The sequence below is a fragment of the Rhinopithecus roxellana genome, chromosome 6 (genome assembly GCF_007565055.1).
Source record: "Rhinopithecus roxellana isolate Shanxi Qingling chromosome 6, ASM756505v1, whole genome shotgun sequence".
Classification (NCBI taxonomy): Eukaryota; Metazoa; Chordata; class Mammalia; order Primates; family Cercopithecidae; genus Rhinopithecus; species Rhinopithecus roxellana.
The window spans coordinates 110588238-110601655 of NC_044554.1; the positions used below are offsets into that span (position 1 = coordinate 110588238).

At 47.9% G+C, this 13418-nt stretch overlaps 1 protein-coding gene across 7 annotated transcripts in view; it reads left to right on the forward strand.

Annotated features, from left to right (window-relative positions):
- ACTR3B (actin related protein 3B) overlaps positions 1-5893 on the forward strand; it is a 99693-nt gene extending 93800 nt beyond the window's left edge. For 6 of the 7 annotated variants that reach the window (XR_004058047.1, XM_030933029.1, XM_030933032.1 and 3 more), the window contains 3 exons: positions 2614-2739; positions 3976-4059; positions 4973-5893. Coding sequence is in view for 6 of the 7 variants with exons in the window: in XM_030933029.1 (XP_030788889.1) it covers positions 2614-2739; positions 3976-4059; positions 4973-5068 (306 nt within the window). In the remaining variant the exon portion in view is untranslated. The remainder of the gene's footprint in view (positions 1-2613; positions 2740-3975; positions 4060-4972) is intronic. The other variant, XM_010384059.2, reaches the window with a different exon arrangement.
- The last annotated feature ends 7525 nt before the right edge of the window (positions 5894-13418 follow it).

Consider the following 13418-nt stretch of genomic DNA (forward strand, 5'->3'; position numbering starts at 1 on the left):
GTAGAAGTGTGGGGTAGACACCAAGGAATGGGGCGCGGTGTGGGCTCCGGGGGATCTCACCGCTGCAGAGAGTCCTGGAAGGGTGGCCTCAGGACCACCCCAGTTCCTGGCCCTGAAGGCCAAGCCCAGATCCTCCTAGCCTTGACCTTCTCGAAGCTGATAACAAAATATTGTGGCACAGTTTTATGAGATCACAGTTTTGTGAGGCTCTGTCCCTGGCCAAGCCCCTGTAGAAGCTTTAGCCCAGGGGTGTCCAACCTTTTGGCGTCCCTGGGCCCCATCAGAAGAAGAAGAAACTCTTGGGCCACACATAGAATACACTAACACTAATAGCTGACGAGTGAAGAAAAAGGTCCTGTGCATCATGTGTTTGGTATTTGCCACCATGGATGAGCAAAACCATTGTTGCATTGAAAGGGCTGGACATGGCTCCTTCAGCTCCTGACAGCCTTTCACCTTAGCGACTGGAGCAGCTACAGCATGTTGGGTGATTTATCAAACATCTGCTGCTGGCAGGTGACCGGAGGTGAAATTTCTCTCTACAGACACTCAGGGTGGAATTGGAGCAGAACCCAGGTGGAGGACGAGGTCACTGGTGGCTTCTCCAGGTAGAAGGCCAGATCCCTTGTGGCTTCTCCAGGTGGAAGACCAGGTCACTGGTGGCAGTCCCAGGTGGAAGGCCAGATCACTGGTCACTTCTCCAGGGGAAGGCCAGCGTCTCCAGGTGGAAGGCCAGATCACTGGTCACTTCTCCAGGGGGAAGGCCAGCGTCTCCCAGGTGGAAGGCCAGATCACTGGTCACTTCTCCAGGGGGAAGGCCAGCGTCTCCCAGGTGGAAGGCCAGATCACTGGTCACTTCTCCAGGGGGAAGGCCAGCGTCTCCAGGTGGAAGGCCAGATCACTGGTCACTTCTCCAGGGGGAAGGCCAGCGTCTCCCAGGTGGAAGGCCAGATCACTGGTCACTTCCCCAGGTGGAAGGCCAGCGTCTCCAGGTGGAAGGCCAGCATCTCCAGGTGGAAGGCCAGATCACTTGGCTTCACCACATGGAAGGCCAGATCACTGGTGGCTTCCTGTGGCTTCTGCCCCCTTTCATTCTTCCTGCTCTGACCTCACTATGTAATCCTGAGTCCACGTGGGTGCTGTCACAGCAGTTCTAGGAGTTGGCACAAGAGAAAAATGATCCCTTTGCACTCAGTGCTGGCTGTCTTTCCCCAGAGCAGCAGTAAGCAGGAACGGACTACTCTAATATCATATAACTTAGAACCTGGGCTGCTAGGGACAGAAAAGTGCATTTTTTTTTTTTCTGTACTGATTCCTTATGACTTCTGCTTACCTGTAAACTTGGTGAGGGACTTACTGTTCACGCACCCAGAGCTGACTGGGAGGAGTGCCTGAAAGAGAGCTCTGCAGTTGCTCAGGAACTCGGGAAGAGCTAACATATTTAGAGGATTAAAGGAAATAGGGCTTTTTGACTCCTTGAAAGATTAATTTCCTTATATAGTTTTCACATAAGGTGTTTTCTCTAAGAAAGTTCAACCAGGAGATACACTGGTCCCCCTTGCCAGTGGGGGATATGATTGAAGACCCCAGTGGGTGCCTGAAACTGCAGATAGTACCAAATCCTATATATACTGTGTTTTTTCTTGTACATACATATCTATGATAAAGTTTAATTTAGAAATTGGGCTCAGTAAGAGACTTCTGAACAGCACTAACTAAGAATAATTATTGTAACAAAATACTGTAGGAAAAGTTACATAAATGTGGTCTCTCTGTCTAAAAATATCACCCTTCCTTGTCTTGTGAGGACGTGAGATGACGCAGTGCCCTGTAGTGAGAGGCGAGAGGTGAGTGATGTAGGTTAGGCCACTGTGGCCCTCTGACATACACCAGAAGAGGACCAGCTGCTTGGGTGACCTGGGCCGTCGAGCCATGAGGATGTCAGTGGCTGCAGGTCAGGAGCAGACGGTGTCGATGACTGACAGGCAGGCAGGGTGACAATGCGGAGATGCTGGACAGAGGGCTGGTTCAGGTTCTGGGCAGGCAGAGCGGGACAGGCGAGTGCTTCCCCTTCCTCTGCCCTCCACCGAGCTTCTGGGGTGGCCAGCGAGTGAGTCTTGGCACTGGAGGGCAGTGCTGGCTGGGTGGCTCATCTGAGAATGTTCCTTCTGGTAACTCGGATGCTTTCTTCCCAAGATCGTCCTTCTGAGAAGCTTCAAGCACCCATTAGAAGACGTTCCCCCGGTGATGGTTAAGGCGGAGCAGCGGGAGAGCCAGTGTTGTTTTGGCTCAAGTCAGCTGGACAGTTTCTGTTATTTGATTTGGCTTCCTGGTCCATGTGAGGGGTTGGTGGGGGGGCATGAGAATCACCTTGTTTTTGCTTTGCTGTAACTGAGGAAAGGATTAAGGAGCCATCTGTGGCACATTGTTGTCGCCATAAAAAAAAATCTACACTTTTCCAATAGCGTTAAGTTTGCTTCTGTTCACGTCTGTCATAGGACAGGTGTGTCATGCCCACAAGCGATTGGACCTGTGGGAGTTCTGTTGTGGGTGGTTCCCGGAACTATGGGCGGGCGGTTTCACCCAGGGCTCCCTCTGCTTTGTGTCTTGTAGAATGTCGTTCTCTCAGGAGGCTCCACCATGTTCAGGGATTTCGGACGCCGACTACAGAGGGATTTGAAGAGAGTGGTGGATGCTAGGCTGAGGCTCAGCGAGGAGCTCAGCGGCGGGAGGATCAAGGTAGGAGCCAAGGGCCTCCACGTGGTGCCGGGGGCTTCTGTGCCAGGCCTGACTCGGGCCGTCCTGACACAGAGCTGAAGGAGCTTGTCTGGGTCGCATGAAATCAAAACAAGTGTGCATCGCTTTCTGAGCTGCATTTTGACATGACCGCGGAGGTTTGCTGCCTGAGGTCCTTCCAGGCTGGTAGTTCAGACCGATGGTCCTGACGACACAGCAATGGCAGCTTCACAGTCTCCCTGACCATACCTACCAGCAGTTTCCTTTTGTGTCATAGAGATCAGGCATGGGGTGTAATGACCAGTGTCCCAAGGAGATGGGACTGATTTACGGTGAGGATCTCTCATATCCTTCGGAAATGTTCTCATTAAATGAAAATAACTAATGTTAGCAGGGAGTTAAGGCATTTCTCCAAGATAGTCATTCTTAAGTAGCTGTTGATCACTGTGGGCTTCTAACCAAGATTGAGCTTCGATAGCGGCAGTGGGCGCAAGGAAGAGAGCGCACGAGTCCACTGTTGGAAAAGCACAGTTTCTTTTTCTTTCTTTTTTTTTGGAGACAGAGTCTCGCTCTGCCGCCCAGGCTGGAGTGCAGTGTCGAGATCTCGGCTCACCGCAAGCTCCACCTACCAGGTTCACACCATTCTCCTGCCTCAGCCTCCTGAGTAGCTGGGGCTAAAGGTGTGCCCGCCACCACACCTGGCTAATTTTTTGTATTTTTAGTGGAGACGGGGTTTCACTGTGTTAGCCAGGATGGTCTCCATCACCTGACCTCGTGATCTACCTGCATTGGCCTCCCAAAGTGCTGGGATTACAGGCATGAGCCACCTCACCCAGCCGGAAAAGCACAGTTTCTTTTAGTATTTTGGGGATGGTTAATCTTATTTGGGATGATCTCTGCGGTGCCAGAACATTTGATATGTTTGGTCAAAAAAAAGCAGTGAGGTTAACTGCTTGGATTTTGTGCTTTTGTGCTTTAATGCTTTCAGCCTTGTGAGAGGCAGGTTCTGCTTGCCGGACACACTGTGTTCCTTTGAGCCCTGGGGGCTGGGATTGTGGTGGGTCTTAGGGGGGATTTGGCAGCAGGGGCAGAGTCACTGAGTGCTGGGTGTGAGGTTGTGCTTGTGCCAGTAAAAGGAGGGCGGCCCCGGGTGAAGCCGTGGTCTCGTCAGCTGGGGGATGATTGGATCACAGATGTGTCTGTGCGCGTGGAGTAAGTGAAAGCTGCTTTCTCTTCCAGCCAAAGCCTGTGGAGGTCCAGGTGGTCACTCATCACATGCAGCGCTACGCCGTGTGGTTCGGAGGCTCCATGCTGGCCTCGACTGTAAGTCCCTCTCTCGGGGGCTCTGTGTTTCCATTCCTGTGCTCTCTGTTGAGTTTGGGTAAATATCGTCTATGAAGGTGAAATAGTGTGTGCCCTAATCGTGTGGCTCTAAACAGACAGTTCTGTAAAATATAAATTTTATCTTTTTTTTTTTTGAGATGGAGTTTTACTCTGTCACCCAGGCTGGAGTTTAGTGGTGCGATCTCAACTCACTGCAACCTCTGCCTGCCTCCCAGTTCTCCTGCCTCTGTGTCCTGAGTAGCTGGGACTACAGGTGTTTACCACTACGCCTGGCTAATGTTTTTGGGTTGTATTTTTAGTAGCGATGGGGTTTCGCCATGTTGGCCAGGCTGGTCTCGAACTCCTAACCTCAGGTGATCCCCCCCCACCCCCCGCTTAGCCTCGTAAAGTGCTGGGATTACAGGCCTGAGCCTTTGCGCCCGGCCCAATATAAACTATGGTCTAAATAATCACACAACACATTTATCACTTATCCTTGCTAATTAGGGGTTACAGATAACATGGTAAGTGGAATCAAAAAATAATCTAAACAAATCCTGCATTAATCATTAATTTCAGTGACTTTTCCAAATAATTCTTACTTTTCCCCTCAAATCTGTGAACAGCTCACACGTTGTTGGTGGGGGGGGGTCTGTGAACAGCTTACACATTATCACACGTTGTTAGTGGGGGACCAGCATTTGGTTGGTCCTGAGAAGATAGAGGCTGATGACATTTCTAAAAAGTGAAATGCCCCCCCATTAGTAGTTCAGTACATCAGAGAGGTAAAATCTTGCAGCAATGGTCCCGTGAGGGAGGGTGGAGGCCGAGATGAGGAGAGTGTCTTGCCTGCTTGATAGCTTGACTTTATTCTGAAATGTGTGTCTTTCTGTCCGCCTGTTGCCTCTCGTAGCCCGAGTTCTTTCAGGTCTGCCACACCAAGAAGGACTATGAAGAGTACGGGCCCAGCATCTGCCGCCACAACCCCGTCTTCGGAGTCATGTCCTAGTGTCTGCCTGAAAGTGTTGTTCGATGGTGTCACGTTGGGGAACAAGTGTCCTTCAGAACCCAGAGAAGGCCGCCGTTCTGTAAATAGCGACGTCGGTGTTGCTGCCCAGCAGCGTGCTTGCATTGCCGGTGCATGAGGCGCGGCGCGGGCCCTTCAGTAAAAGCCATTATCCGTGTGCGACCGCTGTCTGCCAGCCTCCTCCCTCACCCGCCCTCCTCTCCCTCGCTCTCCCTCCTCCTCTTCCTCTTCCGAGCTGCTAGCTGACAAATACAATTCTGAAGGAATCCAAATGTGACTTGGAAAATTGTGAGAGGAAACAACATTAGAAAATGGCGCAAAATCATTCTGCCCCGGGAGAGAATGTGGGGGCGCAAACCCTTTTCCTCCCAGCCTATTTTTGTAAATAAAATGTTTAAACTTGAAATACAAATCGATGTTTATATTTCCTATCATTTTGTATTTTATGGTATTTGGTACAACTGGCTGATACTAAGCACGAATAGATATTGATGTCATGGAGTGCTGTGATCCAGAGTTTTTAATTGTGAGGCATGTTCTGATATGTTTATAGGCAAACAAATAAAACAGCAAACTTTTTTGCCACATGTTTGCTAGAAAATGATTATACTTTATTGGAGTGACATGAAGTTTGAACACTAAACAGTATTGTATGAGAATTACTACAGATCATGTATCTTTTAGTTTTTTCTGTTTGAACTTTCTGGAACTGTTTTATAGAAGATGATGGTTTGTTGTCGGTGAGTGTTGGATGAAATACTTCCTTGCACCATTGTAATAAAAGCTGTTAGAATATTTATAAATATCTTTCTGCTGTAGTGTGGTGGTCTGTTGTTTTTCTCCCTGTCGCTGTGCTTCTTTTAAAGAATATTGACATTGTTTTACATCATTGGCGGATTTGATTAATACCCAGCTTGTGGGAGGAAATATCTTTTTCTGAATGGTGTGGGCTGCCTGCCGTGCAGTGGCCAGTCCATCGCTGGGGTATCGTGGGTCTGGATAACCCGTCAGAGATGGTTTTGGCATCTGGGGTATAGTGGGAAGGAGCGACTAATGATTTCTGATATTCTTTCCTAGAAATTCAGGATTCATGACTAAGCTTTCAGTAACTACTCTGATGTTTGCTGAATGGATTGTTGGCTTGAAAGGTAATTTGCTCAATTAATAGGTTTAGGTTTATTTCGCTCTTCATATAATTCTTATGTTACTTTAAAAATTGTTATTTATGGTATTTCTTCTAAGTTGTGAAGTGTGTTTTTTTTTTTTGTTCTGTTTTAAAATTTTTTCCTTACTTCCACTCTCAAAGGAGGTGAATGAAGTATGTTTTTTTCTCAGAAAATTTGCCTTCATAAAGAAACGTAGCCAGGTGCAGTGGTGTGCCCCTGTAGTCCCAGCTCCTCAGAAGGCTGAGGCAGGAGGATCACTTGAGTCCAGCAAGTCAAGACTGCAGTAAGCTAGGACTGAGCCACTGTATTCCAGCCTGGGTGACAGAGTGAGACCCCATGTCTTGAATAAAACAAAAACAAGAATAACAACACAAAAATGTGATGTTATTTTTTGAGTTTAGAAATAAGTTTAATATTGAACTCAGTATGGTGAAATCTGAGTTTACCAAGCCTCAGCTGCCCAAATCTCTGATATTGTCACTGTGCTAGACCCTCAGTCTTCCCAGTCAAGAGTCTGGTACCACCTGTTTCTCCCCTGATCCAAAGTGTTTCTCTGCACTCCCTTGGAGATTTGCTGCTTCTTGGGATTGCTGTACCATTGGCTTCTCATGATCTTCCAGCCGTTTTATTGCCTCAAATTCCCAGTTGGTCTGCCTGCCTTCAGTCACACCTTTGCAGCCCGAACATGGTAGTGAGAGCCATTCCTTCTAACGCATTTTCTTCTTAGTTCTGTGCTGTTCAGGGACCTACCTGATACTCCCACCTTCACCCTGCCCCGCCCGGTTCAGCATGCTTTGCACATCTCACAATGCGCACTGTCGTTCCCACCTCTGCTCTGCATCTGTGCATTGGCAGGTGCTTTGTTGCATCTTCTCCAAACCCCGGGAATAACACCACTCTGTATGTCAGTGCTGTGGCAGCCTGGCTAAGCTAGAGCTGTATAACCTGTCCTTCCACCACAGGACACCCAAAGCTTCCATGTTTGATACAAGATGATCTTTGAGATTGTACTTCTGTTTGTCAACTTAAAGGACTGTGGGAGAATTTTTTTTTTTTTTTTTTTTTTTTTAAGATGGAGTTTTGCTCTTGTCCCTCAGGCTGGAGTGCAATGGTGCCATCTTGGCTCACCTCGACCTCCACCTCCTGGGTTCAAGCGATTCTTCTGCCTCAGCCTCCCAAGTAGCTGGGATTACAGGCATGCACCACCACGCCCAGCTAATTTTGTATTTCTAGTAGAGATAAGATTTCTCCATGTTGATCAGGCTGGTCTCAAACTCCTAATCTCAGGTGATCCACCCATCTTGGCCTACCAAAGTTCTGGGATTATAGGTGTGAGCCACCATGCCAGGCTGAGCACATTTTGTTTTAAACCTACATTGACAGGACAGAGTGATCCATTAGAATGTGAGAGGTATGATGCTGTGGTTCTCAACCCTGGGCAAGATCCATCCCAAATTAAGAGAATCAGAATACGGGCCCCAGGGAAGACATCCCATTTTTGCTTTCTGTTTTTAAACTCTTTAGGCATTGCCAGCATAGCTGGATCTGAAAGGCTTATGAGCAGAAGGATGGGCTTTTGACTCAGAAAGATCTGAGTATGAATTCTGGCTGTTCCTTAAGCAAATGAGATCCTGTTTTCTGTTTGCTCATCTGTGGGAGAATTGTAATGGTCCTTTTGCTGTTAATAGAGGTGAGTTATAATTTTTTGTTTATTCAATAAACCTGGCAGGTACTATAGATAGAAATGAACTGTGATTCTGCCATGTGTACCATTCACTATAAGGAAGAAAAATGTTTACAGTTAGTAATTCTGACAAAATCTCTACTTACCTTTTGTTCAGGTTGAATTAATTAGATCATAATCTAGAAATGAGTTACGTATTCCTAGAGTTGATGGGTGAAATCGACCTCCTATGACAAAATTACGACTCCAGGTGAGCAGTTTTCTGTAAAAAACATTTCACCAAATATACTCGTTAAATTCTAAAATTACAAGTCTACAGTCTTCAGGACTATTAAAACAAACCTTTTAATAGTGCAGGAGCCAGGTGTAGTGGCGAGTACCTGTAGTCGCAGCTACTGGGTAGGTGGAGGTGGGAGAATCCATTGAGCCCAGGAGTTCAAGGCTGCAGGAGCCAGGGTCGTGCCACACACTCCAGCAACAGTGAGACCTTCTTAAAAAGTGCAGGAAGTTGCTTTGCCCTATTTAACAGATTTAGACATAAACTCGGCTTTACAATGGTGGGAATATTATACAAACGGCCTTAACTTAAAATCTGGCAACTAGTATGTGAATATGTAACATTATCTTTCTAAGAAGATATGATGGCTGGCTCAGAGCCGCTCTTTCCAACACACCTGTGGGAACAGCCTCTCACTTCTTTGGGGATATTCATCCGCTGTTCCTGAGGGTTTAGCTTCGGTTTTATGAACTTTTTTTTTTTTTTTTTTTGAGACGGAGTCTCGCTCTGTCACCCGGTCTGGAGTGCAGTGGCCGGATCTCAGCTCACTGCAAGCTCCGCCTCCCGGGTTCCCGCCATTCTCCTGCCTCAGCCTCCAGAGTAGCTGGGACTACAGGCGCCGCCACCTCGCCCGGCTAGTTTTTGTATTTTTAGTAGAGATGGGGTTTCACCTTGTTAGCCAGGATGGTCTCGATCTCCTGACCTCGTGATCCGCCCGTCTCGGCCTCCCAAAGTGCTGGGATGACAGGCGTGAGCCACCGTGCCCGGCCGGTTTTATGAACTTTTAAGCCAAGATTAGATTAAGTAATGTGAAGCTTATGAGTTTGTTTCTGCGTATGGTGAGGGTTGAGGAAGAAACAAGAGAAATGGAGACTCCTGAAATGGGGGCCGTAGAAGAGGACCCGATCAGCGCTGCTGAGGATGGGGGAGATGACTGCATCCCTTACAGAGGGAGGAAGGGGAAGCGCAGAAGGCACCCAGTGCTTGCGTTGACCAACTGCAGGTGGGTGGAGGACTCTCCCCGGTTGAGTTTCCATTTCCATGTGGCCCAAATGGAGGAGGGAAGAAGGCAAGGCTTTCTTAGGGGTTGGGGTTTGGGTTTTGCCAGGCAAGTGTGATGATGGGTGGGGCAAGTGTCCTGGGGGCAGGCAGGTGTAGACGGGGTTTGTCTGCTGCTAACATGAGGGACCACGGACTCCAAGTAGGGGGAGCGGAGGGAGATGAGAGATTGGGAGGAGTGGAGGCATTTGAAGCCTGAAGGCCCTGGGCTTCAAGATTAGGAGGTTGTGGTCCTGAAGAACGATACTGACTAAGATTTCAGAGGTGGAGCACCTCTCAGCAATAACAGGGTCATCGAAGTGGTCATTGTGTGGAGATGGAATTCACTGGAAATGGAGGAATGTAGGGAATTTTGAGAGAAGAGCACTGGATAGGTTGTCCGGTGGGTGCTGGCTCACGCGGGAGGCCGTGGAGGTGGAGATGAAAGGAAGACTGGTGCAGCTGCCTAAAGTCCTGCCTCAGGCTCGGGGTGGCAAGGAGCTGAGCACCGACTGTGAGCTGGGCACTGCGCCGAGAGTGACCCACGTCGGGAGTGAGGCTGCGTAGCCTCCTTTCATCTGAATGCAACCCTGTGAAGTTGGTACTGCTATTCCCATTTTCCGGACGGGAGAGCTGTGGCTGAAAGAAAGTCAACAACGTGCCAAAACCACACAGCCAGGAAGCCGAGAAGTCATATTGAATCTATTTTCTCCAGTCTTGTAGAAGTAGGTCATAGCAACTGGTGAGAGACCGGGTGGTAAAACCCAGTGATAGGGATCTGCGGCATGACTTCATCAGATAGCGGGGTAGAAAGAGTTTGGAAATGGCCGTGGGGAGCTGGAAATCCCCCTCGAGTCCAGATGCCTCGGTACGTAATGTGTTCCAGGGAGCTACTGATGCAGGGTGTCTAGATGTAAAATTATTTTCATTTCTGTTCACAGTGCTTTGTTAATATATGTCTTGTCAGGTGCACTGGCTTTCTTTTACAAGGCACATACAAGACAGTTGTTGATCTGAGCGCTTGGAACCATAATTAGCCCCTAGTAAGTGTTCAATAAATTTTAGCCGTTATTATTATTCCGTTACAAAGCAGTTGCTGTGTCTTAAGAGCTCTACTTATCAACATGGTGTTAAAAAAAGTTTCAGCATAGGAAAAGGGAATTTTGGATTCATGAACTGTATTGCCTTTTGGAATTTCATTAAGAAAGGGTTAGAAAAAAGATACTAGTGTGTTGTAGTAGAATGCAGACTCCCAGGGCCTTTTCTTACCACTGCAGCGGATAGGATCGAATCACTTTTATCGTCCGTCTAAGGAAAAGGAGGCCGCTTGGAGCCTTGGGTTGCCTGCATGGCAGCTGTCTCCCACTGGGCTCCAGACCAAGTCATCCCGTCACAGCCATGTGAGGACATCTCTGTTTTTGGCTGTGCGTGTTCCATAGGCTTGCCACTTGGGGGCAGTATGGTGGAAGGCGCCCTGAGTGGCCCCCGGAGGTGCTTGTTTCCTTCCCTGGAGTGCTCTTGCCTGTCTGGGGTGTTCACCCTCCTCTGCCGCTGCCCCTCTGTGTGTAGAAGGCAGCCCCTCCTTCACCAGTGCACCAGTGACACCTGTGTCCCTCGCCGGACTGACGTCCTGGAACAGAGGGGCCGTATGGTGCTTATCTTGGGACCCCCCAGGGCCTTCACAAGGCCTGGTAGGTGCCCAGTAGACGCTAAGTTCCTATTCGAAAAGAACAAGGCATCACTGGTTTTCCCGGGCTGCGTGTGCTCTGGTGCTGAGACACATTGTGTGTTTGGAGAACTGTAGTATGGTGAGCGCCCAGGATGTAGTGATCGTTACCTTGAGAGTTTAGTGGTATCATAAAACCTAATTCTTGCGCTTGGACTCCAGGAGGGTTTCGGGAACCTGAAGAGTAGAGGATCAAGCCTGTCTGAGACTGCCGCCCGTCTCGAAGTGGCCTTCCCTGCACTCTGGCCACCGTCTGCAGTGCCGATGGAGCAATCCCCCTGCAGGATCCTCGAAGACGTGCCTGTGTTTTATGGTAGTCGTAGCTCATTCCACAACTTTACTCCTATGAATAATGAGCTCTTTTGTGACTGAAGTGCAGATCGTTCGGTGATTAATTCGTTCTTTATGATCCCTCCTTTCTATCTCATTTGTAGAAATTACGATTGTGCCAGACAGGCTTGTGGGGTTAATCAAGTGCACAGCTTATTGAAAACCGCAAGAGAGGCCCATTAAGAATATTTATCTGTTAAATAATTCTTTACTTAATTGAAGAATATTTCATAATGTTTCTTTTAAAAGTAACTGTCACCCTTGTTAAATAAAAATATAACTTGATTGGCAAAATAATTGCATGGGGCTCTCATTGGCAGTTACATCAATGTCACTTGGTCAGACAGAAATCTTTTTAAAAAGAGGAAGAAAAACTATAGCTTGATCTTAGTATCACTGTGAAAGTTCTTTTTTTTTTTTTTTTAGTTTTAAAATATTAGCTCTTTTTACGCTATATTGGTTCTCAGAAGTAAGCAGCAGCTCATTCTCTGCAGATTGACTTCTCAGGTTTGATTTTTTTTTGTTTTTCATTTTGGGTGCTGTGGATTATTTTTTCTGTGTGTGTGTATGTGTGTATAATCATGTGTATGTAGTTGTTAATGTCATATTGTTGCTAGGAATTTCAATTTTTTAAATGTTTTAATCAGTAAGAGAAGAACAAAGCTTTAAATTATTAAAACAAAAAAAAAACCTAAGGGTTTATGATGTCAAGCAAAATGTGTTTATTTATTGAGACGAGGTCTCACTCTGTCGCTCAGGCTAGAGTGCGGTGGTGTGATCATGGCTCATTGTAGCCTCAGTGTCCTGGGCCCAAGCGATTCTCCTGCCACAGACTTCGGAGTAGCTGGGACTACAGGCCCATACCATGACTCCCGGCTAATTTATTTTTTGTAGAGATGGGGTCTTGCTATGTTGCCCAGGTTGGCCTCAAACTCCTGGCCTCAAGTGATCCTCTCACCACAGCCTCCCAAAGTGTTGGGATTACAGGTGTGAGCCACTATGCCTGGCCTGCAAAATTTAAATGCTAGGACATGGCTGTATTTCTTATATTTAGGGATCAGATGTACGTTGGCCTTGAGTCATCTTTTTTCTGCTTCTCATTTGTGACTGGCAATAGTGACCGTATGATGAGGTATTTTTGACGCAGTGAGCTCTGCGACATTTTTATAATTATATTGCAGGAGCTTGGGGGCTTGAGCAGAGAGTGGGACACCCAGAATGGAGTACAGACCCTGGCATTGCCATTGGCTGGTTCTCCGTTTGCGTTCATGTCGGTCATTCCGTTTCTGTCTCTCTCCTTCACCCAGTGAGACAATGGTAACAAGCAGTAGTGGAGTTCATGGTCCCAGGATCCCACATTTCTGAGCCGCTCAGAATGAAAATGTGGTAGAAAGATGAGCTGTGAGGGGCAACTGAGGAAGCCGATGTGAGGGGCTAGACATGTGGATGTGGAACAGTGGCCATGGCACGGTTCCAGGGCCTTCCATGCACGGAAGGAAAAGCTGTCAGTTACCGAACGCTTGCTCGGCTCTGAGTCACATGTTTACCAAGTGCCCGTCGGAGGATGCAGTCCTGACGATGTGGAGCTTCTACCCTAGCAGAAGACAGGGACGTGGGTCCCAGCGTCATGCTATATCATCACAAACCACAAAGGCCCGTGAGAGGAAGTACAGGGTGCCAGGAAACTCACAGCAGGCCTGGAATGGGGTATGAGCGAGGGGTGTGAAGGAGGCGCCGAGGGGAGGTGGAGCTGAGAGCTGCAGGGGAGTGGAGGCTGCCAGGCCACGAGGTGGAGGGGAGAGCAGTGCAGGAAGAGGCATGTATTATTAGATTGGTGCAAAAGTAATTGCGGTTTCTGCAATTATATTTAATGGCAAAACCCACAATTACTTTTGCACCAGCCTAACAGCTTGAAGTGGCTGTTTCTTGTAGGTCAGATGTAGCAAAGTGTCAGCCATGTCTAGTGAGTCACTAAGACAAATGCCTGGAGCAGAAGGAAGCCTGGCGTTTTCAGAAAGAAGGCCGGGTGTGCGGGGTGTTCAAGAAAAGAGGTAAAGTTGTTCACGTGGGGCTGGGCTACACATTTTGGTCCTTATCCTAGGAACAAAGTC